Source organism: Rhinatrema bivittatum, chromosome 9, assembly GCF_901001135.1.
Source record: "Rhinatrema bivittatum chromosome 9, aRhiBiv1.1, whole genome shotgun sequence".
In the NCBI taxonomy this organism is placed as follows: domain Eukaryota; kingdom Metazoa; phylum Chordata; class Amphibia; order Gymnophiona; family Rhinatrematidae; genus Rhinatrema; species Rhinatrema bivittatum.
This window is the reverse complement of record NC_042623.1, coordinates 64727632-64750857: the sequence shown is the minus strand read 5'-3', so window position 1 is coordinate 64750857 and position 23226 is coordinate 64727632. Positions and strand designations below refer to the sequence as shown.

The 23226-nt window shown below is 41.9% G+C and overlaps 1 protein-coding gene across 7 annotated transcripts in view; it reads right to left on the bottom strand.

Moving 5' to 3' along the window:
• Positions 1–23226, bottom strand: part of TBC1D22A (TBC1 domain family member 22A) — a 970480-nt gene that overhangs the window by 604741 nt on the left and 342513 nt on the right. For all 7 annotated transcript variants that reach the window (XR_003858779.1, XM_029617102.1, XM_029617099.1 and 4 more), the window contains exon 9: positions 3220–3334. Coding sequence is in view for 6 of the 7 variants with exons in the window: in XM_029617102.1 (XP_029472962.1) it covers positions 3220–3334 (115 nt within the window). In the remaining variant the exon portion in view is untranslated. The remainder of the gene's footprint in view (positions 1–3219; positions 3335–23226) is intronic.

The following is a 23226-nucleotide window of genomic DNA, read 5'->3' as shown; positions in this document are numbered from 1 at the left end:
TTCTGCATTGTGTATTGTTTTGCATGAAATATATTTTATGATATGTAATTTTTCTTCAACTGTTGTAAGCTGCTTAGGGTGATCCTTAAGGAGTGATTAGGGAAGATACAAATATCAGAATAGAATGCTACTGCAAAAAAATATCAATGCTCTGCACAGTGAGCTTGTTTATTGAAAATAGTGTTCTCCACAGGCAGAGGGATGAATAAGTTATAAAACAAAGGTAATGACATCTGGCTGGCCTCTCTCTTGAGCTCAGTACAGCCTCCTTTATTAAGCATGTGCAGGAGTTCCTGCATGAGCACTGCCTTATGAATCCCTCAGTCCATTTGTAGAGCTTAGTTTTAACTGAGAAGTCAACTCTCCGGGGAGGAGAACAGGTATTAAGCATGGCTAATTCATCCTGCTCTCAATAGAGAATCCCATTCACAATTACCAAACTCACTTCCTCAATCGACAACTATTGCTGAATTAGCCATTTATTTTATTTAGAAACTTTTATATACCGGTATTAGTGGGGACATCATACCGGTTTACATTTGAACAAAAGACTTGAAAGTACATATTAACAGGGGAAAAGAAAAAACATGGAGGGGGTTAACCAGAGGCACAGTGTGGAAGCGATAGATTAAAATAAACAAGAACAAAAAACATAACATAGCAATAGCCATGACATGGGGTTGCACTGCAGAGCATTTATTGAATAAGCAACCAAACTCCATCATGAAAAATGAACTATAGGGAGAATAGGTTACGCAAAACTGCTTATCCAAAATTTACTGTCATTCCTTGAAAGGTTGCCTAGACAGTAGTGGGACATGAAGTTGTGCACAGATGACCAAGTCACAGCTTTGTAGATGTCTTTGAGAGGGATAGTTTTGAAATGTGCCACAGAGGTCATTATGGCTTACAATTAACATGCTTTAACCATTTCTGTAATCTGAAGCTCAGCCAGAGTATAATAATGTGCAATGCAGTCTGCCAACCAGTTAGAAAAAGTATATTTAGCCACTGCTTTCCCCATCCTGTTGGAGGTCATAAGAGACAAAACAGTGAGAAGCTTGGTGGTGTGGTTGAGTCCTTTTCAGGTAAGAAGCTATCACTCTCTTACAATCCAATGTATGAAGGGTTTTCTTGCCTCGATGGGCATGTGGTTTTGGGAAACAGTTGGTAAGAATGGCTTGACACCAGTTTCAAAAGGAATTTTGGGTGAGTGCATAACACCACCCACTTGTGGAAAAACTAGATAAGGAGGGTACAAGCCTAGGGTTTGTAATCCTTCTCATTGACGTGATGGGCACCAGGAATATCACTTCCCAAGTAAGGAATTTTTATGGAACAAAGTCCAATAGCTCAAACGGATGTTTCATCAATTGTGCAAAAACCACATTGAGATCCCACAAATCTGCAGGTTTGGAGATAGGGGGCTTCACATTCCACAATCCCTTCATGACCAATAAATGAATGGAGATAGGTTCCCCATCTATGCAGAGATGGTAAGCTGCAATAGCACTCAGGTGCACCTTCATCAAAGTCGTACACAGTGCCAAGGAAGACCAGAAGAATAAAATATCAAAATAGAGCCCTAAAATGGCAAGCAGAATGATCTATGAATGAAGATTAGCACCAACTGAAAATTCTCTTCCACTTAAAAGCATACGAACAAAAATCAAAACATCCTCCACTCCCTTGGGTAGCGCCTATTCAGAAATCAGTGAGCGCTCAATCTCCATGCTGTCAAATTAAGATGAAGGTGGTTTAGGTGCTGGAGATGGCCCTCTTCCAGGATCAGGAGAAGTGATGATGAGGCTCCCAGTGGAATAGGAGGATATACAAGAGCTGAACAAGGTAAGGGAACCACACCTGTCTGGGCCAGGCTGGTGCACAGAGAACCATTTTCACATGATCCTGAATCACCATCTGAATTGTCTTGGCTACTAAAGGCAGTTGTGGAAAAGCATGCAGAAGACAGACATCCCCCCATCTGAGCATAAAAGCGACCGCCACTAACCTGAATACCCTATACACTAAGGCTCAGGTACGAAGAAAAATGGAGCCCTAGCTTCCCAAATCTTGTTGCAGAGCATTCAAATGAAACTTCCATACAGGAAAACTTTAAGGGATGTATTAGTATTAGTGGTAGTGATAATATCAAAAAAGGACTTCAAAAACTGAGTGCCAGCATCTGACAGCATCGAGTGAAGGGAAACCTCGGGATAGATTAAATATTGGTTGCAGCGAGACTGCATTGTAAAATTTCAAAAATTCAATCAGTGTCGTCAAGCTCAATGCCAGAGGAGGGATCGGTTAGGAAACCCGTACTGACCCACAAGTGTACTGTACTTCTTCAGAAAGTAGCTATAGGGCAGCAGATTTGGAAAGCTAGGACTCCAGTTTCCTTAGTAGCTGAGCCCTAGTATGTACATACTTGGGATTTTACCTCTGCTTTGTCACCCTGATGCACTCTTGATGCGGAACACGGCAATGTCAGGGCCTCCTTGAATAACAAGTATGCATTACATTAAAGTATTTTCCTGTACTGCTATAAAATTAATACATTTATGGAGATGTATTGAACAGTAATGTACTGTTTGCCACACATTCTTTATGCTGGATATTAATCTATATGTGTGTGTTGTTTACTCTGCCATTATCGTGGGCCACTTTGCTTCTTCACATAAAACTTTGCTACTTGATTGTCTGTTTGAATTAGTATTTGCTTGCTTTTCAAGAGGTGAGTAAATGCTGATAGAGAATAATGAATTGCTCTTAGTTACAAAAGGTTTATCTGGCAGTAGCTCTCCATCCAGGCCTACATCCCTGGGATCCAATAAGGGCTCAGGTTCACTTCCCCCACCCCCACCCCACTCCCAGTCCATGGTGGATGTATGTCTCACCAGTATTAAGTGGCAAAGGAATATTCTCAGTGGAAAGCCTACTCTGACGGCTGTTGGTTTCACTCATGGAGATTCCACTCAGAAAGGGTGTTACTGTAATTATGAAGTACAGTACACTTTCTTGTAATCTAACAAAAAATTAAGTTTACAAAACAAACATAGCCCAAAAATAAAATTGTGCTAAAATGCTGTAATGAATATGAAATCTTACTTGAGCGGTTTAGCACTTTTCTAAAAAAGCTATTCATTTTCTAAAGCTTCTCCAAACAGCACACCAAGCACATTAAACTTCAGGTATTATAATTATAACACAAAAGCTTACCTATATAGTCACTGATGAACACTACAAAGAAAGGTGTAACAAGGTCATTCATGCCCTGAACATATCCACTGGCTGGATGACGTATCGCCCAAATGAACAAAATCCGTTCAAAGATCTAGAAAGAGAATGAGTTTCTGTCAAACTGTGAAAGAATAAAACATAATTAAAAGGTAAACAAGTAGAGGCATAAAAGAGGCATACAAGAACATTATAATTGGCTATGCTTAATATTTTTTATGCCATGTCCATTAAGTATTTACTGGTTATTTATCACATTTTAATGCCATCCTTGAACACAATTTGATTATGTAACTTACAAAAAAATGTAGTAGTGCCTGCAGAGAAAGTCACAATTTATTTGCTAGAAAATATTACTGTTTGCCAGTGAGAGAGCTTATACTGAGAATCATGTTTATAATTTTTCAAAAATTGTAGATATATGCAGCATTCACAGTTAAGAAAGGATAGGATATAGACCAATTCTATATACTTTTCATATTTTGAAATACAACATATCTTATTATAGATTTATAATTGGATTTCTAAAACCTATTGCAGGATTCTTAACTGGAGATTAACTGTTTTACAGCAATATTCTATACATCAACTATAATACTTACAGTCCAAAAGAACCTCTAAGGCAAGTCACCCTATGCATATTTGCAGAACATGTTTGGTACTTAAAACTAAACATATTATCAATATGTTGTTCTGCCTATTAAGCTATCTCCATGCAAGAAATTATTCTAGAAAATAAAGATTTTTCAATTTTACATTTCCTGAAGGCTTTGCCATGCAAACACATCTTCCTATTTTTTAAATGCTGTAGATGCCCATGCATCATTTCCAAAATAATGGTCAAACATTTACCGTATTTGGTCCTGCTCTCCAAGAATTATGAAGGGCAACTTGCAGACAACATTAATGTAGGTATAAAAATCAGAAGATGCCAGTAGCAGATTAAGGGTGCAGTAGATTTGAGCTACCTGGATTTCAGTAAAACCTTTAAGAACATAAGAAGTTGCCATACTGGGTCAAACCAAGGGTCCATCAAGCCCAGTATCCTGTTCCCAACAGTGGCCAGGTTACAAGTATCTAGCAAGTACCCAAACACTAAGCAGATCTCATGCTACTGATGCCAGTAATAGCAGTGGCTATTCTCTAAGACAACTTGATTAATAGTAGTTAATGAACTTCTCCTCCAAGAACTTATCCAACCTAAACCCAGCTATACTAACTGCACTAACCACATACTCTGGCAAAAATTACAGAGCTTAATTATGCGTTGAGTGAAAAAGGATTTTCTATGATTAGTTTTAAATGTGCTACTTGCTAACTTCATGGATTGCACCCTAGTCCTTCTATTATCCGAAAGAGTAAATAACCAATTTACATTTACCAGTTCTAGACCTCTCATGATTTTAAAGACCTCTATCATATCCCCCCTTCAGCATCTCTTCTCCAAGCTGAACAGTCCTAACCTCTTTAGCCTTTCCTAAGTTGTTCCATCCCCTTTATCATTTGTCGCCCTTCTCTGTACCTTCTCCATTGCAATTATATCTTTTTTTAGATGCGGCAACCAGAATTGTACTCAGTATTCAAGGTGCGGTCTCACCATGGAGCGTTATAGAGGCATTATGACATTTTTCGTTTTATTCACCATTGCACTATTGAGAGTTGTAGGAGATGGGAGTACCATGGCTGGCGTGGCCACGCTGGCGCTATGAGAATTAACTGTGCTGCGTCGCTTGTGCCCTTTTGTAATGTTCTTGTAATGAGGGGAATGGGAGGAAATGCATACATTAGGGTTTCTGTCCATGGTAGGAGAAAAGCAACCTGAGATACTCGCTGATTGCTGGTCCAGACGGAACAAAAGAGAGGAAGTTTTGCATTGAGTTCCGTCGCGAAAAGGTCAATCGACGGTTGACCCCATTTTTCGAACAGCGTTTTTGCGACTTGCTGATTCAGTGACCACTCGTGGGGGTAGAATATCCATCTCAGGTGGTTGGCCTGAGTGTTTATGGCTCCCGGTAGATACATTGCCTGCAGATGGATTGAGTGGCGTGACGTGTGCTCCAGGATTTGTAGAGTTTCCTTGCAGAGGGACCAGGAACCAGACCCGCCTTGTTTGTTGATGTAGTACATGGCCACTTGATTGTCGGTGTAAATCATAACTCGTCGACCTCTTAAGTGCGGAAGGAATGTTTTGAGAGCATTCTTTATCGCCCTGAGCTCGAGCAGATTGATTTGTAGATTGCTCTCTTCGGGGGACCAAAGACCTTGCATTTGCAGATGGTCCATATGAGCTCCCCATCCCCTGCGGGAGGCATCGGTGGTGAGAACCGTGTCATGGGGTGGTGTTTGGAATAACATTCCTTTCTTGAGTGTGGATGGTAGGAGCCACCACCTTATGTCATGTAACATGGATTGAGTCAGTTGTACTCTGTTCGATAACGGTTGCGAGTATTGTTTCCATTGCCATTTGAGTCCCCATTGCAGACAATGCATGTGTAGTCGCGTGCTTGGAACTGTATGAATGGCTGCCGCCATATGACCCAGAATTATGAGAATTTGTCTCGCTGATGGTTGTTTAAGCAATTGAGTGGAGTGAAAAAGATGTCACATTTCCTGTCTTCTCTCCGTTGGTAGAAAGGCTCTGGTACGGAGGGTATCCAGCGGTGCTCCAATGAATTGAAGAGATTGTGTTGGTATTAGATGGGATTTTTGGAAATTCACCAGAATGCCCAAACATTGGAGGCAATGCAACGTTTGGTGTAGGTGATCCTTGAGGGTCTGCGGTGAAGACGCTACTACTAGCCAGTCGTCTAGGTAAGGAAAAATCTTTATGCCTGTTTGGCGAAGATGTGCCGTCACCACTGCCATGCATTTGGTGAAGACTCTGGGGGCTGAGGAAAGGCCAAAGGGAAGCACTTTGTATTGGAAGTGTCTGTCCTGGAACTGGAAAGAGAGGTATCGCCAGGAAGAGTGATGAAGAGGGATATGTGTGAACGCATCCTTGAGATCTACGGCACACATCCAGTCCCTGGCTTGTAGAAGTGGTAATATCGCCTTTAGGGAGACCATCTTGAATTTTTCCTTGACAAGATGTTTGTTGAGTTCCCGTAGGTCCAAAATTGGACACTGACCACCTGTTTTCTTTTGAATCAGGAAATGAGAATAAAACCCCTTGTGACGAGCATGGATAGGAATTTGTTGTATTGCTCGCTGTTGTTGTAAGGTCGATATTTCCTGTGTTAACTGGTCCTGTTGACCTGTGAATCGATACGGAATGAGGTGAGGTAGATGGGGGACTGTGTTGAAATGGAGTTGGTATCCCTGTCGCACAATTTCCAGGACCCACAGGTCCGTGGTTAGGGTCTCCCAACAGGGTAGGCAGGCTGTTATTCTGCCCGGGGGGTGCAGCGACAGTAGTGGTAGCGGAGGTATTAAAAAGACGAACTTGGTTTTGCTGGTTGTTGTGGTTGCTGCGCCAGTGTCCTTTGTTGCCGTCCCCTGCCCCTCTCGCTCGCAGAGGTGGTGTTGTAGTTCTCTACGGGGGGGTTATAAGGAGCAGGGCGAAATTGCTGGTATTGTCTGTATGGGTGTCTTTGATATTGTTGTCTGCGAGTAGCAGAGTAATATCTCCGCTGGGTAGGAAAAGATGAGGAATGTGTCAATGACTGAACAGCCAAAGCCTGGTCTTTTAAGTTTCCTACCGTTTCCTGAAATTTTTAACCAAAAGTTTTCACCCTTGCATGGAAGGTTCGCTAAACATTCGTGAAGGTCTTCTCTAATGGCGCTAGAGCAAAGCCAGGCCATGCGACGGGCAGCTATGGCTGAAGCGGATATATGAGTTGAGGATTCGAAACCTTCATATACCGTCCGAAGCAGATGCCGAATGCCCTCCTGCAAGTCTTGTATTGGTTGAGAGATAGTTGGGTCCTTTGGAGCAGGTATGACAGCCTTCAATGTTTGAAGGTTCTCATAGAGGTATTGGACCAAATAAAACTGGTGTTGGCTGATCCTAGATGACAACATCGCTGACTGGTATGATCTCTTACCGAATTCATCCAGAATTTTCTGGTCTTTTCCCGGTGGTGTCGAGGCATGTAGCCTGGATGGCTTGGCTCGCTGCATTGCAGACTCCACAACCAATGAAGAATGGGGAAGTTGTGTCGTGGAATAAAATTTTGATTTTTGCATGCGAAACTTGAGGTCTATCTTTTTGGAGACTGGTGGAATAGTATATGGGGTTTCCCACAACTTTTCCATGACCGAATCCAGCACCTCATGTGATGGTAAAGAGGCTGGTTCAGGTGGGACGTCAAATATTTTAAGTAAACCTAGTGTTGTTGCTCTAGGGTCTTGCATTTTCTGGACCTGTAGGTTGAGTACCCTTCCCAGTTTGTCCAGAAATTTGGGATAGGATAAGTCCTCCGGAGGTGAATAGGGTTCTGGGTTATCTTCTGGAGGATCAGAAGGATATCCCGTGAATGATGTGGGTGAAGACAGGGGAGACTCCGAGTCTACGTCTGTTTTCTCTTCTGGTGGGTTGGGAATTCGAATCCCAGCTGGTGGGGAGGGATTTTGAATCCTTTGCGGCGATGCGTCTCTTCGTGGTGAAGGTGACGTCGTACTTGTAGGGGAGGATGGCATGTGAAAAGACGACTGTATCGTCTCAAAGAGGCCTGAAAGAGCTGATGACAGCTGCAAGAATGCTTCTTTAGTTTGTGGTGGCATACCCCGTTTGCCCTGGTTATTGGTCAGAGTAGAGAATGTATCTTTTGTCACCCCCATAGTGATCTTCCTCTTTTTTGGTGGAGGAGAGCATGACGTTTCCCCTCTGTCTGCATGCGGTGTTGCATGGGATCATGGGGAAGAGGAGGAAGAAGATGTCAGTCTCACGTACTCCTCTTCCCACCGTGGTTTTGATGTGCTCCTAGCACTACTGGGAGACTTTGAGCGTTCCGACGAATGTGAGCCATGAGACCTCATGGTTGGAGGGTTAAGTACACCCCCTGCCTCCGAGGAAGAGGAGTCCTGCCGGAATCTACTCGTGGATTCCATCATTGTGTGACTGTGATTGCGGTCACTCGCTGGGTGGCTTGCCTCTCTAGACTTAGTTCTAGGTTGAGAGTGAGCTTGCAGTAATTTTGATGTCACTGGTTTGTGTGCTAGAGTGTCCGACGGTGGTTTGTGCTTGTGCATCGTTATATATGCACCTTGCTTCAAAATAGCCATCGTCTGCGAATGTCTCCATTTGCACGTCAACTTAGACTCTGTTCAAGTCGAATGCATCCGCCTCGGCGTCAATTTAGGGCTCTGCGTCGGCTCTGCTTCATGGCTTCGGCGTGTGCATGGGCTTCGACGGGTGCGTCAGCTTCGGCACGTGCTTCGACTTCGGTCTCTTATGCGTTCACAATATCAGTTTCGACACAGGTTGTGTCAGCACATCAGATAAATTATCGTCGTGTCAATGTTTCGATTGTGGTGTCGACATGTCAGACTGTTTCGGTCGGGTCTCTGACTCTTGGTATGCTCACCCTGACGCCAATGACGCCGATTTTTGGGAGTCCCCTGCGTCTTGCAGCCTCGACTCCTTTGAGATCCGCTGCCCTGAATGCCTCGTCAAGTTGTGCCCCTGAAGGCCTTGACTCCGGGCTATGTCTCCTCCCTTCCCCGCTCCCAGCCGGGACGCGAAGGGCTCCACCGATGCTGCCCTTTTTACCTGGGAGGGATTATGCTTCCGGGGTCCCGGCAATGAGTGGGCCTCCGAAGGTGGGGGATGGGACTCCAATCGTGCTTCCTTTAAGGCCTGGATCTTCTGGCTTCTCTGTCTTCTGGCCCACGGTGACATCTTGGCACAGTGCTGACAGTCAGCTTGAAGATGCTCCGGCCCCAGACAGTGGTAGCAGCTATCATGTCCATCGGTGATGGACATGATTTTGCCGCAACCACAAGGTTTAAATCCCGGTAGCTGGGGTTGACATCTCTGGGATATTTCTGCTTTTTAACTAAAAAATCTAAGGAGAATTTTAGCTCTGCGTGCGGAAAAAACAGACTGAGGAGTGATGGGTTTTTTTTGCGTGGGAAGGCACGCACAGCCGCACAGAGCAAAGCTCTGTATTCTACTTAAAGCTCCACCCCCTGGTCCCTGATGGACAGTTCCCATGACAGCATGGCTAATTCAGCTGCTATCAAAGGGAAAAGTGTTAGAGCTGCAGATTTACTTATTGTCCCCCTTCCAGTTATTACCATATTTTTCGCTCTATAAGACGCACTTTTTTTTCCCCAAAAGTGGGGGGGAAATGTCTGTGTGTCTTATGGAGCGAATATAAAAAAAAACAAAAATCTAACTACAACTCCCCACCCTCCTGACCCCCCCAAGGCTTGCCAAAAGACCCTGGTGGTCCAGCGGGGGTCCGGGAGCGATCTTCTGCACTCGGGCCATCAGCTGCCAGTAATAAAAATGCCGTCGACGGCCCTTTCCCTTACTATGTCACAGGGGCCTACCAATGGCACAGTGGGTGGTATGATGGTCCTAATTTAATATAGACATACCTACATTGAGTAAAAATTATTATAGCATTAGTAAACTAAAAGTGTATGATACCACGTCACCAATTTATGTTTATACAAATCATGGGCTCACATACAAAGAGATATCTTATATATTTGGTAATTGAAATCTCCCATTATTATTGCACTGCCAAATTGGTTAGCTTCCCTGATTTCTCTTAGCATTTCATCATCTGTCTGACCATTCTGTCCAGGTGGATGGTAGTATACTCCTATCACTATACTCTTACCCAACACACATGAGATTTCTACCCATATAGATTCTACTGAGCATTTAGTCTCTTGTATGATCTTTATCCTGTTGGACTCTATACCCTCCCGGAAATAAAGTGCCACACCCCCAAGTTGATCCTCCCTATCATTGCGATATAATTTGTATCCTGATATAGCACTGTCCCATTGGTTATCCTCCTTCCACCAAGTCTCTGTGATGCCAATTATGTCAATCTCATCATTTGCTGCTATATACTCTAACTCTCCCATCTTACTTCTTAGACCTCTGGCATTGGGATACAGACATTTCAAAACGTGTTTTTTGTTTGTATTAACAACCTGCTTTTCAGTTGTTAGGGATAATTCGGAAATCATTAGCTTAGGTGATTTTTTACATATAGGCACATGGACTATGTTTGCTTTTAATGGAACCTCTCTATTGGGATGCCCTAACTCTCCTGTTTCATTAGTATCCTTCAAGGATACATTTCTCCGAACCATGCACTGCTGAGTGACTGTCGGCTTTCCCCCATGTTCTAGTTTAAAAGCTGCTCTATCTCCTTTTTGAAAGTTAGTGCCAGCAGCTTGGTTCCACTCTGGTTAAGATGGAGCCTGTCCTTTCGGAAAAGCCTCCCCTTTCCCCATAGTTATCAGTTTCTCAGACCATAAAAGTCAGGGCCCTTGTTAGTTGTTGTCCAAGTCCAACGCCCCATTACCTCTTGCCATTGAAGCAAAGAGCAATGTTGGAGTTGCATCAAGAGTATCAGGCTTATTGGTTATAGGTAGTAACAGCCACATCAACAAACAAGCTCCATGCTTGTTTGTTTTCCCAGGCTGCAAAAAAGTCAGGGTCCTTGTTGGCTGCTGTTTGAATCTAATTTCCTTTTTCCTTTTTTCCCCCTGATGTTGAAGCAGAGAGCAATCATGGAGTTGCATCAACAATATGAAAGCTTAATGGTTAAGGATAGTAAACGTCACACCAGCAAGTTATCCCTAGGCACTCTTTTCTTCATTTCCAACTTCTAGCCTTCAGGAATCCAGGGTGTTTATCCCATGCCCCTTTGAATTATTTCACTGTTGTCTTTACCACCTCTTTCGGAAGGACATTCCAGACATCCACCACCTCTCTGTGAAGAAATATTTCCTGACACTGGTTCTGAGTCGTCGTCCCTGAAGTTTCATTTTGAGAGCCCTAGTTCTACAGATTTCTTTCCAACCTTTCAGCTATCTGAAGGTCTGTATATTACCTCCCCCTGTACCTCCACTCCTCCAGCATGTACATATTTAGGTCCTTCAACCTCTCATGTCATTTGGAGACCTCCCATCATTTTGGTTACCCTTCTCTGGACTGCCTCTGTCCCTTTTGAAATACAGTCTCCAGAACTGAACACAGTACTCCAGGTGAAGTCTCACCAAGGACTTGTACAAGGGGATTATCACCTTTTTCTTTCTGGTTATTCTTCTCTCTATGCAGCCCAACATTCTTCTGGCTTTAGTTATCTCCTTGTCACATTGTTTTGCCATCTTCAGTTAGCTAGAAACTATCACCTCAAAACCCCTCTCTTGCTCCATGGCACAACAGCCTTTCAGCACCCATCACATTCAGCTCTTTTGGATTACCGCACCCCAGGTACATCAATCTGCAATTCTGGGTTTTAATGATGCACTGTGTCATCTTCAAATTTGTTCACCTCACTCACTGCTCCCTTCTCCAGATCATTAATAAGTTAAGCATTGCTCACAGGACAGATTCCTATGGCACTCTACTATTTACCTTGCTCTACCATGAAAACTGATCATTTAGCCCTACTGTCATTCCTATCCTTTAACCAGTTACCAATCCACAAGTGAATATTCCCTCCTCAGGAGTCTCTCATAAAAAACTATCAAATGCCTTCTGAAAAACTAGATATTGACTGCATGTCTTTATCCACATGCTTATTTACATATTTAATCCTAGTAGTTTAGTTAGGCATGACTTCTCTTTGCTGGCTCCTCTCCATTAAGCCAGATTTATCGTTATCCCAGTACTTCTGTTCTTAACTGTAGCATTCACCATTTTAACCAACATCTTTCAGGCTCATTGGTCCATAATTTCTTGGATCACTTTTGGAGCCCTTTTTAAAAACAGGTGTTATAGTGGCTGCCTTCCAATCCTCAGATTCAGTGGCAGATTTTAATGATAGGTTACAGATTACCAGTAACAATTCTTCAATTTTATATTTGAGTTCCTTCTGAACGCTGAAGTAATCATCATCAGGTCCTGGTGATTTCCTACAATTTTGACTTGTTTGTCTATTTGCTCTAGTATTGCTTCCAGATTCACAACCATCAGCTTTGTTCCTCTGAAATACTACCTATGAAGAATGGTTCTTTTGTGTGTAATGCCCCAACATACTCTGCAGTGTTGACTGAAGCAAATAACTCATGGAGAATAAGATTAGTGGAAAAACTAAATAAGTGCTTTTACCCCATAATCATTTAATAGTCTGCGTGTTCTAAAAATTCTAAGAATTGAAAACAATGTTATAATTAGTTTTTTTCCTCTTTAGCAAGTTTCTCCTCAAATTTCTGTTTTATATCCAAATTTGCCAGTGTTCCTATTTTTCTCATTGGACTTGCTTTCCATTTCTTAAATGATGCCTTTTTAGCTTTAACAGCCTCTTTTACAGTATTGTTTAGTAATGCTATCAGGCATTTGGGTCTTCTTTGGAACATTTTTTTTTAAATTGTGGAACATTTTATCTGACTATCAACGTTATTCCTTATGGAATTACATCTTGACATAGAAGGAAATTATATGTACTCTTTTTTGAATATCTACTTCTTGCATTAATAAATCACTATTTAATATCCTATTGTTTTTATTACAAAATTCTCATCATCTTTTCCAAAAATTGGACATTATCAATTGAAACTTTGCTTTTGGACTAAGACAATGTATACTGAATGGCAGATAGCTAATACCACAGTTTAATGACTCAAAAATCATGTTTAATTAATTATCTCTCTCTTCTTCACTTGTGGGATCTACTTTACTTATAGAATAATTTCTGCTATTAGTTTAACTGTGAATAAAAATAGACATTTAAATCATTTAAATCATAACGTAGATAATAAAAATATTTTCTTTTTTAATTTTAGATTGGGCTATGGCTGATTAATGTATGTATTCTATCTATTTGGACACTTAAAGCACAAGTAATTGTTTTTGATTGATTCCTTGATTCTTTAAATCCCAGTGGAGATGCTGAGACATTAAATGCAATTGCTACTATGAACAGTCTTTTTTTTTTTTTTTTTTAATGAATACCCCTGAAGCAGATCTGCACCTCAAAACACAGAACTGTGTTGAGTTTAACAAATGCATTTTGCGGATTGAGTACAAAACTAATGGACGAATGCATTCAGTCGTGTTTTAAATGCATTTGAAAAGGACAACACATTTTGGGACACATGATTAGAACAGTTAGTGTTGGATGAAACCCTATAAAGTATTCCACACTAAATGTTATTATTGTCCCTTACTACATCTAATTAGAGACTGCAAAGAAGGGCAACTCAAACAAAAATTTATGTGAATATTTTTTAGTTTATTTTTAAACAATCTCCATGCTTCATGCGGCTTTTAATTCTCACACTTGCTCATTTTATTTAAACATTTTTTCTATACCACTTTTAACAATCAAAGCAGTTCTCAAAATAACATTCATAAAATGATAGCAAATTTCATAAAACAAAAAAACAGAGTAAAACAATAACAAAGATGTATATTTGTGTAACAAAGATGTATATTTGGCTATATTATGAGTAAGGACAGGTGTAAAGGAGGAATTAGAGAACAAGAGGAATCTAAGAGGGTGAGGAATGCGTTGAATTTGCATTTGTCAGGGAAAGTACTGGTGGGAGATGAAGTTCTGGAGCCTTTATCAAGAGAGCCAACCACAGAAATTTTAGTTTCCTTTAAGCTACTTTCCTCATTTTATCACAATCATCCTTTAAAGTTAACTGCTACTATAGTTTTAGGATTCTCCCTCCAGTGATCAAGAAAATTTGATTTCATTATGATCATTATTTCCAAATGGCTCCACATCTATTGCCCTTTGCCTCAAGACCTGCACTCCCACTGAGAAGTAGATCTAAGATAACTTCTCTTGTCAGTTCCAAGACAGCTGCTCTAAGAATCTGTCTTTCATGGAATCTAGAAATTTTACTCCTTAACATGCCCTAAGGAATAATTCACTCAAGTCAATGGTGGGGTAACTGAAATCTCCCATTGTTTCCTTAATTTCATTTTTACTATCATGTGATAGCATTTCTGTCAATTTCATCATCTTGGTCAGGTGAACAGCAATATATCTCCATTGTTATACTTTTCCTCATCACACATGGGATTTATATCCACAGAGATTCCAGAGTACAGTGTTTCCTGCAGAACTTGTATCATATTTGACTCTATGCCATCCTTAATGTATTGTGCTACCCCACCTTTAGTTTGATCCACTCTATCATTCTGATAAATGTTGTACCTTGATATCATAAAATCACAGAAAAGGTGGTTAACACCCAGCTCTCAGAGTATTTAGAAGATTACAATATACTATATCCTTCACAGTATGGTTTCCGCAAATCACGCAGTACAGAAACCCTGCTCATCTCCCTAACTGACCATATTATTATGGGACTTGACAAAGGACACTCTTTTCTGCTAATCCTCTTAGACATATCAGCGGCGTTCGATACTGTCAACCACGCCATTCTCCTGAATCGTCTATTAGACATAGGCATCTCAGGACAAGTCTACAACTGGTTCAAGTCTTTCCTTAGTGATAGAAGCTTCAAGGTCAGAATAAATAATAAAGAATCACCACCAACAAATTCATCACTAGGAGTACCTCAAGGATCCTCCCTGTCCCCCACACTTTTCAATATCTACCTCCTCCCCTTGTGCCAATTGTTAACAAGTCTCAACCTTATTCACTACATTTACGCAGATGATGTGCAGATCCTGATCCCCATAACGGAATCCATTACCAAATCACTCTCGATCTGGAACAACTGTCTACAATCTATCACTAGTCTCCTCAACAGTTTAAATTTGGTCCTCAATGCTAACAAGACTGAACTCCTTCTCATTTCCGCCAACCAAGACAACATCCAATCACAGACCCATCATAACCATGCCCTCACTCATACTCAGGTTAGAGACCTGGGGGTAATACTCGATAACCGTCTTAACCTAAAGAGTATGATTAACACTATCACCAAAGACTGCTTCTTCAGACTACAGGTATTAAAAAGACTCAAACCTCTCTTATATTTCCACGACTTTAGGACAGTTCTTCAATCCTTGATATTTGCCAAAATAGACTACTGCAGCGCTCTCCTCACAGGTCTACCCAGCTCAACCATTAAGCCACTTCAGATGATACAAAATGCTGCTGCCAGAATCCTAACAAGCACCAAGCGGAGTGATCATATTACACCCATCCTCCGAAATCTACACTGGTTACCAATCAACCACAGAGTCCTTCACAAATCTTTATCATTAATACATAAATCCATCTATGATCTCCTTTATCTCGACCTTGAAATTCCATTAAAACTCCATACTTCTAATAGGCCAATGAGAGAAATATCCAAAGGAACACTACAAGCCCCTCCAACCAAAGCCATGCGACTCATTGCATCCAGGGACCGAGCATTTTCAACAGCAGCCCCAGCTATCTGGAACAACCTCCCTGCTGAACTCAGGTTGGAACCTTGCCTGCTAACTTTTAAAAAAAAACTCAAAACGTGGTTGTTCCGCCTAGCCTTCCCAGAACCCTGGGATACACATTAGACTTTATCTACTCACGAACAATTATACGAACAATTATACCTCCCCTCATCTGATTCCTGGACAGCATGGATACCAACTCTAACATGTGGACTAATTCTATTCTGAACTATCTCTAGTCCGGAATTTGTTATTTCTCTTTTCTTTACTTAACTTTATCTCTTTTCTTCCAGCTACCTAAGCTTCCAAGTTCACGGTCCTCGTTTAATGTAACTTTGTCTCTTCCTTTACCTAATTATTTTTATCCCTGTTCGATGTAAACCGTCCTGATATGGTATTTAACCATGAAGGTCGGTATAGAAAAATGTTAAATAAATAAATAAATAAAATAAATATCATAGTGTCCCATTAATTAACCTCTTTCCACCAGGTCTTTGAGATATCTTGTGTCTCTATCTTTATTTAGTGCTATACATTCAATTCTCCAGTCTTGGTTTTCAACATCTTACATTTTCATATAGACACCTATATGTATTATTTTTATACTTAAGAGCATAAGAATTGCCATAATGGGTCAGATCGAAGGTCCACCAAGCCCAGTGTTCACCTCCAATTGCTGCCAATCCAGGTCACAAATACCTAGCAGAATCCCAAATACCTATTCACAGCCTGCTTATTGTTAGCAACCTAATCAGGTAGTTTGGAATCTTTATATTTGCCAACTCTTCATTTAAACTATGTTAGCTTTCTTCCATATCATCTCTTTCATTATACTCTAATTTTCCAATTTTAACAGAATCAATTAAAGACACATCACTGTGAACCATGTGCTTGTGAATGACTGCTGATTTCTCCCAAGGTCTAGTTTAAACACTGCCTTGGGCAGAGGGTGTGGGAGAGTGAGAGGGTAAATCATGCTTATGGAGGGAAGAGGAAGGGATAAGTTTGGGAGTAGTCTCCTGCCCTTTGAAGGACTATTACAGAAATTCTCAAGAAATTCTGCTATTTTTAGTGATTTTTTTCTTTATTGCATTTATTACTCAAAGACAGGGATTATATTATGTTACGACAAATCAAATATGCAGAATTTTATAATATGTTGCACAGAATTTAACATTTTTTCACAGAAAATGTGTAATTTCTTTTTCCACACAATTCTCATATGAATTGCAGTGGTGCAACAGTGTAAGCAAGTCACAGGTAAGTACCTAGAGCATCCTTGCAATATTAATGAATTGGATGCCTTGAGTACTATATTCCGAGGTGCTTTCAGGGAACAATGAGAACTGAAGCACTGGCTAACCTGAAAACGATGTGTTATATACAGTGGGGAAAAAAGCAAATATGAACAAAACTAAACTGGCACACAATAACATAATGAATATTCAACAGTATTAATGTTGACAGTCTACAACCCTGATTCAAAAGTTTTGTTTGTTCTGCTATGAAGCTTCAGATACTATTTTATTAAAAACATATCTGTTCTGCCTTTTTGCAATAACCAAGGCAAATTGCAAAATAAAATATAAAACATCAAAAAATGACAGAGACATGACAAACAAATCAGATAAAATCTTCAATCAGATACAACTTAGAAAGCTTACTTAATAGAGATCGCATTCAGCTACTGGAGAAAAAAGCTTCAACAAACCCATAAGCCTTCAACAAAAGGTCCAAGCCTAAGGGAAAAGGGAAAGCTATTCCATACCTATGGGCATGCAAATGAAAATGCTCAATACCGGGTCAATTGCATCTGATAATCCTTAATAGGGAGAACAGGTTGTTTGGTCAGCTGACCATACAGCCTGGGAGGGCATATAAATGTTCAGGCCCTGAAACTGTATAGTTTCCTTTCTTTTTTTTTTTTTTTTTTTTTTTTTTTTTTTTTAATTTTCCTAGACTCCTTCCTCCTCTAAGTGTACTATTTGAACAGCACCTTAATTTCAAGATGTTTTTCTTTTGTTTTAATTTTTCTTTAGATGCTGTTTTCTTTTTCCTTGTCAAGGTTCTTACTTGAGCTAAAAATGTAAAATTTCATAAATAGATAATAAAATTCAGGCCCCTCATCCTGTAATATTTCAAAGACTAACATCAGAAACTTGAACTTTCCTCTGGCAGCTATAGGGAGCCAATGCAAATCAGACTTGGAATAATTTACTCCTGCCTTCCATACCCTGAAATGAGACAGGCTGCAGCACTGTTTGACGTGCCTAAAGATTTTTTTTTTTAGAAAGCCAAAGCACATAGTATCATAACAATCTAGCCATAGATTGAAAATCCCCCTGATTTAATAAATACCTCAGATGCCTAGCTAACCTAAGCTTACAAAAAGCAAGCTTAAAACTGCTCTAATTTTGGTTTAAAACTAAGGCCTGGATTTATCAAAATGCGGTAAATATTGCATGCGATGGGAAAAGGGGCGTGTTTTATGGTAATAGGGAGTTTATCGCAATTTGCGCTAATACCTATGCGAAGAGCTAAGTTACCGCAAATTGCGATCACTTTTCGCACTTTGAGATAAGTGCCAGAATGTGGGTATTTCCTACATACTGGGGGGACCATGTTTACTACCAGAGAGAAGAGAGAGAGAGAGAGACTAGCCATAATGCCGACCCTAGATAGGTATTTATATCTCTATGGGAGGCCCACCTAGTAACTCGAGGTGAGGTTTCGGTATTAGTGTAGGGGTTAGGGGTTACTTTGACATTCAATGTGAGACGTACGAACAGAACAGTGCTCTCTTGTGAACATTTGATAACCCTCAGAGTGAGGAAACTCACCCAAAGATGAGATTTGTGCAATGTTCTGTCAACCTAGCTTGATGGACGCTCTACCTGGGTAACATCAAGCTTTCTTTTTGGGAGAGGCAATGAAGAGAATACTGCACACTCAACATTCATACTGTGAGGACCAGGGAGGAAAGAGTTGGTGGCAAAGTATGCCCTGTTTCTGCGTAATCAGAGTTAGAGACATTTCCAGAAGTCCTGGGGATTAAAATAATAAACCAGATGAGGTACGGAAACCACACTGATAAGAAATGGAAGACATAATATCTTATATGGATGTAATCAAACAGTTCAATTTTTTTCTTTCATCAGTTCCAAAAAGATTCAAGCTCATCAAAATTTTCTTTTACATACTTTATATGAATACTTTTATGATGAGGCTATAGAAAGGTTTCCTTCTCACAATTCTTCCATGCAGATCATTGTTGTGTAAGCAACTCTGTGTTGTAGACCTGTGGATGGCTACTCTAGTGTCAGCTAAACTTTTCAGCATGTTATCTGCAGTGATCTGTGGGTTCTATTTTGTAAACTGACCCATATTTGGGCAGTTTTATCAGAGATTTTTTTTGGTCTACCAGACCGTGCCTTGACTCCAACAGTTCCATTTAACTTTCATTTCTTAACAATGTTTCTAACAGTTGAAATTACTAGCTAGATGAATATAGAGATTTTTTTTTCTATAGCCTTTCCCTATATAAGTGAATTATCTTCATTTTCAACTGTTCAGACAGCTAATTGAGGAGTCCCTGGTTGTTAAAAATAACAAAACAATCACAACCCCAGAAGTCAGAAGGGTCAGAATATATGTTCAACTGTGGAACTGTCTTCACCTGACTAACTGAAGGTCTAACGAGTCAAAAAACATTTTGAGCCTTATTAACAACTTTCATGGATGTGAGCCCTTGAGCTGTGGCGTGATTGTCACAAACTAGCAGGCGAAACCACTAGTCCCATGCTGACAACAGGAGGACACACTTTTACAAGGACTAAGACTAGGGCTTCATCTATACCAGCCCTGTTCCCTACAGGTTAGCCCCTTGGGTTCCAGGGGCTGGCAAGTCTTAGGCAAGGGTCCTGTAAGGAGTGGTAAGAGGAGTCAAGTAGTAGGCTGAGGTCAGGGTAGGCAGCAAGCAATCAGTGTTGAGGTCCAGGCCAAGGTCAGGGCAGGCAGCATCAAGGTCCAACCAGGGGTCACAGGCCGATGTCAAACCGAGAATCAGACAGAAACAGACAAATCCAGGGCAATGCACAGGGGAATAAAGACAGGGCAGAGGCAGGCAAGGCAAGGCAAAACAGGGACACAGTAAGACAGGGTAAGGCAAAAGAAGACAAGGTAACAGAGATGGGCAATAGGCAGGCAAGGCAATGATGAAAGCAACATGCACTGCAGGTTCACAGAAGGACCTGTTGCTGAGGCATCATCAGGAAGTGTGGCTTTAGTTTACATACCTAGCCCACACTGAATTCATCTCCCAGCACTGCTTCAGCTTTCCTGTCGCACGGCCTACAAAGGCAGGGCTGGTGTGTGCATGTGCATCTTAGGAGGTGGTGCAGGACAGCCTGGGGAAACCCAATGGCTGCATTGTTGCTGTGAAGAGGTCCTGACAGCATCAGGGTGAGTGCAGGCCAGCCGTGGTTTGGGAACCGCGATCGGCCCAACACTGCAAGACCCCGCAAGCCCCCTCCCCAAGGCTCTGGGTTTGACTTCCATGAGAAGAGGCGAAGGAACTCTTGAGTGAGATGAGGAGCTTGGTGTTGTGTCCGTCGGTTCCTGATGCTCTCTCTCTGCCCTCCTTACCTCTTTGGCACCTCCCACTTCATCCGCGGGAAGATTGGCTGCCGTGGCATCCTTTTGCCGAGGTCCTCCGGCATCCCCGGACCGGCTAGACGCTGCAACCAGCCATGTTTCCTGGAGGTCTAGGGGCGCATGCGCGGCCCCGACTGAAGTATCGGCGATGGTGCGAACCTCAGGGGGCGTCCCTCGAAGATGACGTCATCCGCAACGGATATATAAGGTCTTAGAATTTGCTAACACATTGAGTTAGCAAGGAATGACTACAACTCGCTTCGACTTTCCAAGCTACTCTGCCTCTTCGGACTTACTAGGGGTACCCGCTCCTCAGGGGTCTCGCTCTCTCCTTTGTTTTTCAGGTGAAAGTCTGGAACCGGTACTCGCTCCTCGAGGGCCCTCGTTCCCAGACTTACTCAGTACTCTCTTCTGCCTGGAAGTCATCACTGCCAACTACATCAGTGAGTTACCATCGCTCTCTCAGAGCTTTCCCTGGAACCAGGTACTCGCTCCTCGAGGGCCTATACAATCCAGCTCCTGGGATTCTATGAGACATTGTGTGAGTGTACCATCTGATTCAGTTCATGAACTCTGCATACCCTGCCTACTCACTATATTTCAGTCTCTACAGCTCAGCCTCCAGGGATCGCTGTTCCAGTATCTGAGGGACTACAGTCCAGCCAGGCATTCCAGCTCACTTCTGCCACCTCTGGTGGTTCAGTATAATAAAATGTCTAATAAAATGTCTAATAAAAGAACTAGTGTGTGTCTGTCTCCATACTCTGAGCCTGACCGGTGGTCCCTCTCAGGATCTTCCCCCGGGGGGCGTGGTCATCTGCCACCAGTCCAAGGATCCACCCACAACTCTCCTAAATAACAACAGATTGCTAATCCCAAACAGACTGCTAACTCCGAACTGAACACTTGGACATTGGAAGCTGGTACCTAGGAGTTCTCTTCAGGAATGAATGCCTTCCATGAGATGGTATTGTGGAGCTTGTTTTGGATACATATGGAAATATCTTGTACTTTGTACTCTGTGTCTTCCATAGAAGTAAGCTCAGCCGACTTGGGAATGGCTCGAGAGGCAAGGACAAGAGCACTGGTTTAAGCAAAGATGCACTAATGAAGTTGTGGATTCTGAGCATCTTGCGAGTGACCGGAAACAGACTGATGAACCAAGGTGAAAACTTTGTAGAAGAAGTCTTCAGGTGAAGTCTGCAATATTTATCCATACTACACCTCCAGGTTTAAGATGAGGTGTAAGCTAGCGTTTTTTTGTCAGCCTGCTTCTTGTACTTCTCAGTGGCCGAGGGAAGAAGCTGGTGGGTCCTTTTGCCACAGTTCTTAGAGGTCTTGAACCACTTTGTCCACTGTGGGATATGGGAATGCCATAGGTATGTGAAGTGAGACCCGTGGGTGCCTTCTAAGATTTAGAAGGAATATGAGCATACAGAGACTCCAGTGTGATTATTATGGCAGATATATGCCCAAGGAAGGAGAAATACCTAGTCATTCTGACATTCATTAACATAGGCCCTTAGGAATCTCTTAAGAATTTGGTTGTTTCTTTCCATCTGCCCATTACTTTGCAGGAGGTATGCAGAAGAGAAGACCAGTGAAATTTCGACCTTCTTGCACAAGCTTCTCCAAAACCTTGCCATAAACTGCACTCCTCGGTCCGAGAGAATATGTTCGAGTAAGCCATGGAATCGAAAGGCCATCTTGAAAACCAGTCCACCATAACCCAGATGGTAGTATAGCTATTAGAGGGAAGAGAGGTCTGGAACAAAGTTCATGGCCACATGGATCTATGGTTTCTTGGGGACTGGCAATAGCTCTAACAACCATCAGGGGCAGGCAGACATGGGAGATCTTGTTAACTGCACAATTAGGGCAGGACTTCATGTAATGCCTAACATCATGTTTCATTCAAGGGCACCAGTAGTGGCGGAGGAGTAGCTCCGTGGTCTTGGCCACCCTAGGGTGACCTACCAGGCAGCAGTCATGTACACACTTTAGTACTTTTTCTCCAAAGAAGCTTGGAAACCACCATTTTCAAAGGTGGTACTGGAACTGCAGCTACTACCACAATTTTTGCAGGATCAATGATGTGGCACAGAGGTTCCTTCAGGTCTCCCATTTCAAAGGATCAAGATAGGGCATTGGCACACTGGTTCTTTTCCACTGGCTTGTACTGGAGTACAAAATCAAAGTGATTAAAAAATAAAGACCATCGGGGCTTGACACGGATTCACCCAACAGGCTTGCTTAAGGAACTGGAGGTTTTTTGTGTCAATAAAAATTGTGACCAGGTACTAGCTCCCTCCAATTAATGGCACTAGTTCTCCAAGGGCCAGTTTTACAACCAGGAGTTCTTTATCTCCGATGGTGTGTAATTTCTTTCAGAGAGCAAGAAACTTCTTGAAAAAGAAGAAACAAGGCAGGAGAGTACCTTTATCATTATGCTATGCGAGGACAGCCCCCACCCCTGTGCAGAGGCATCTGCCTCAACGATAAAGACTTTAATAGATCTGGCTGCTGGAGACAAGGATCTTTGAGAAATGCTTGTTTGAGGTGATGGAAGGCTTGGGACAGCCTCTTCCAGCCAAATCCTGGTGTCTGAGCAGTAAAAGAAGATGCCAATGAGGAATATTTATGTATGAATTTCCTGTAATAGGTGGCAAAATCTAAAAACTTTGCAAGGCCTTGAGTCCCACAACCTGAGGCCAATTCAGAATGGCTTTTACTTTTTCCTGGTCTCACTCACTAAACCACAGAGGAAAAAATAAGACAAGTGTCACACAGCAGTGGTAATTAGCCCTGCCACTTTGCAACTCTTGCAGTATTCTGCTGTGGTA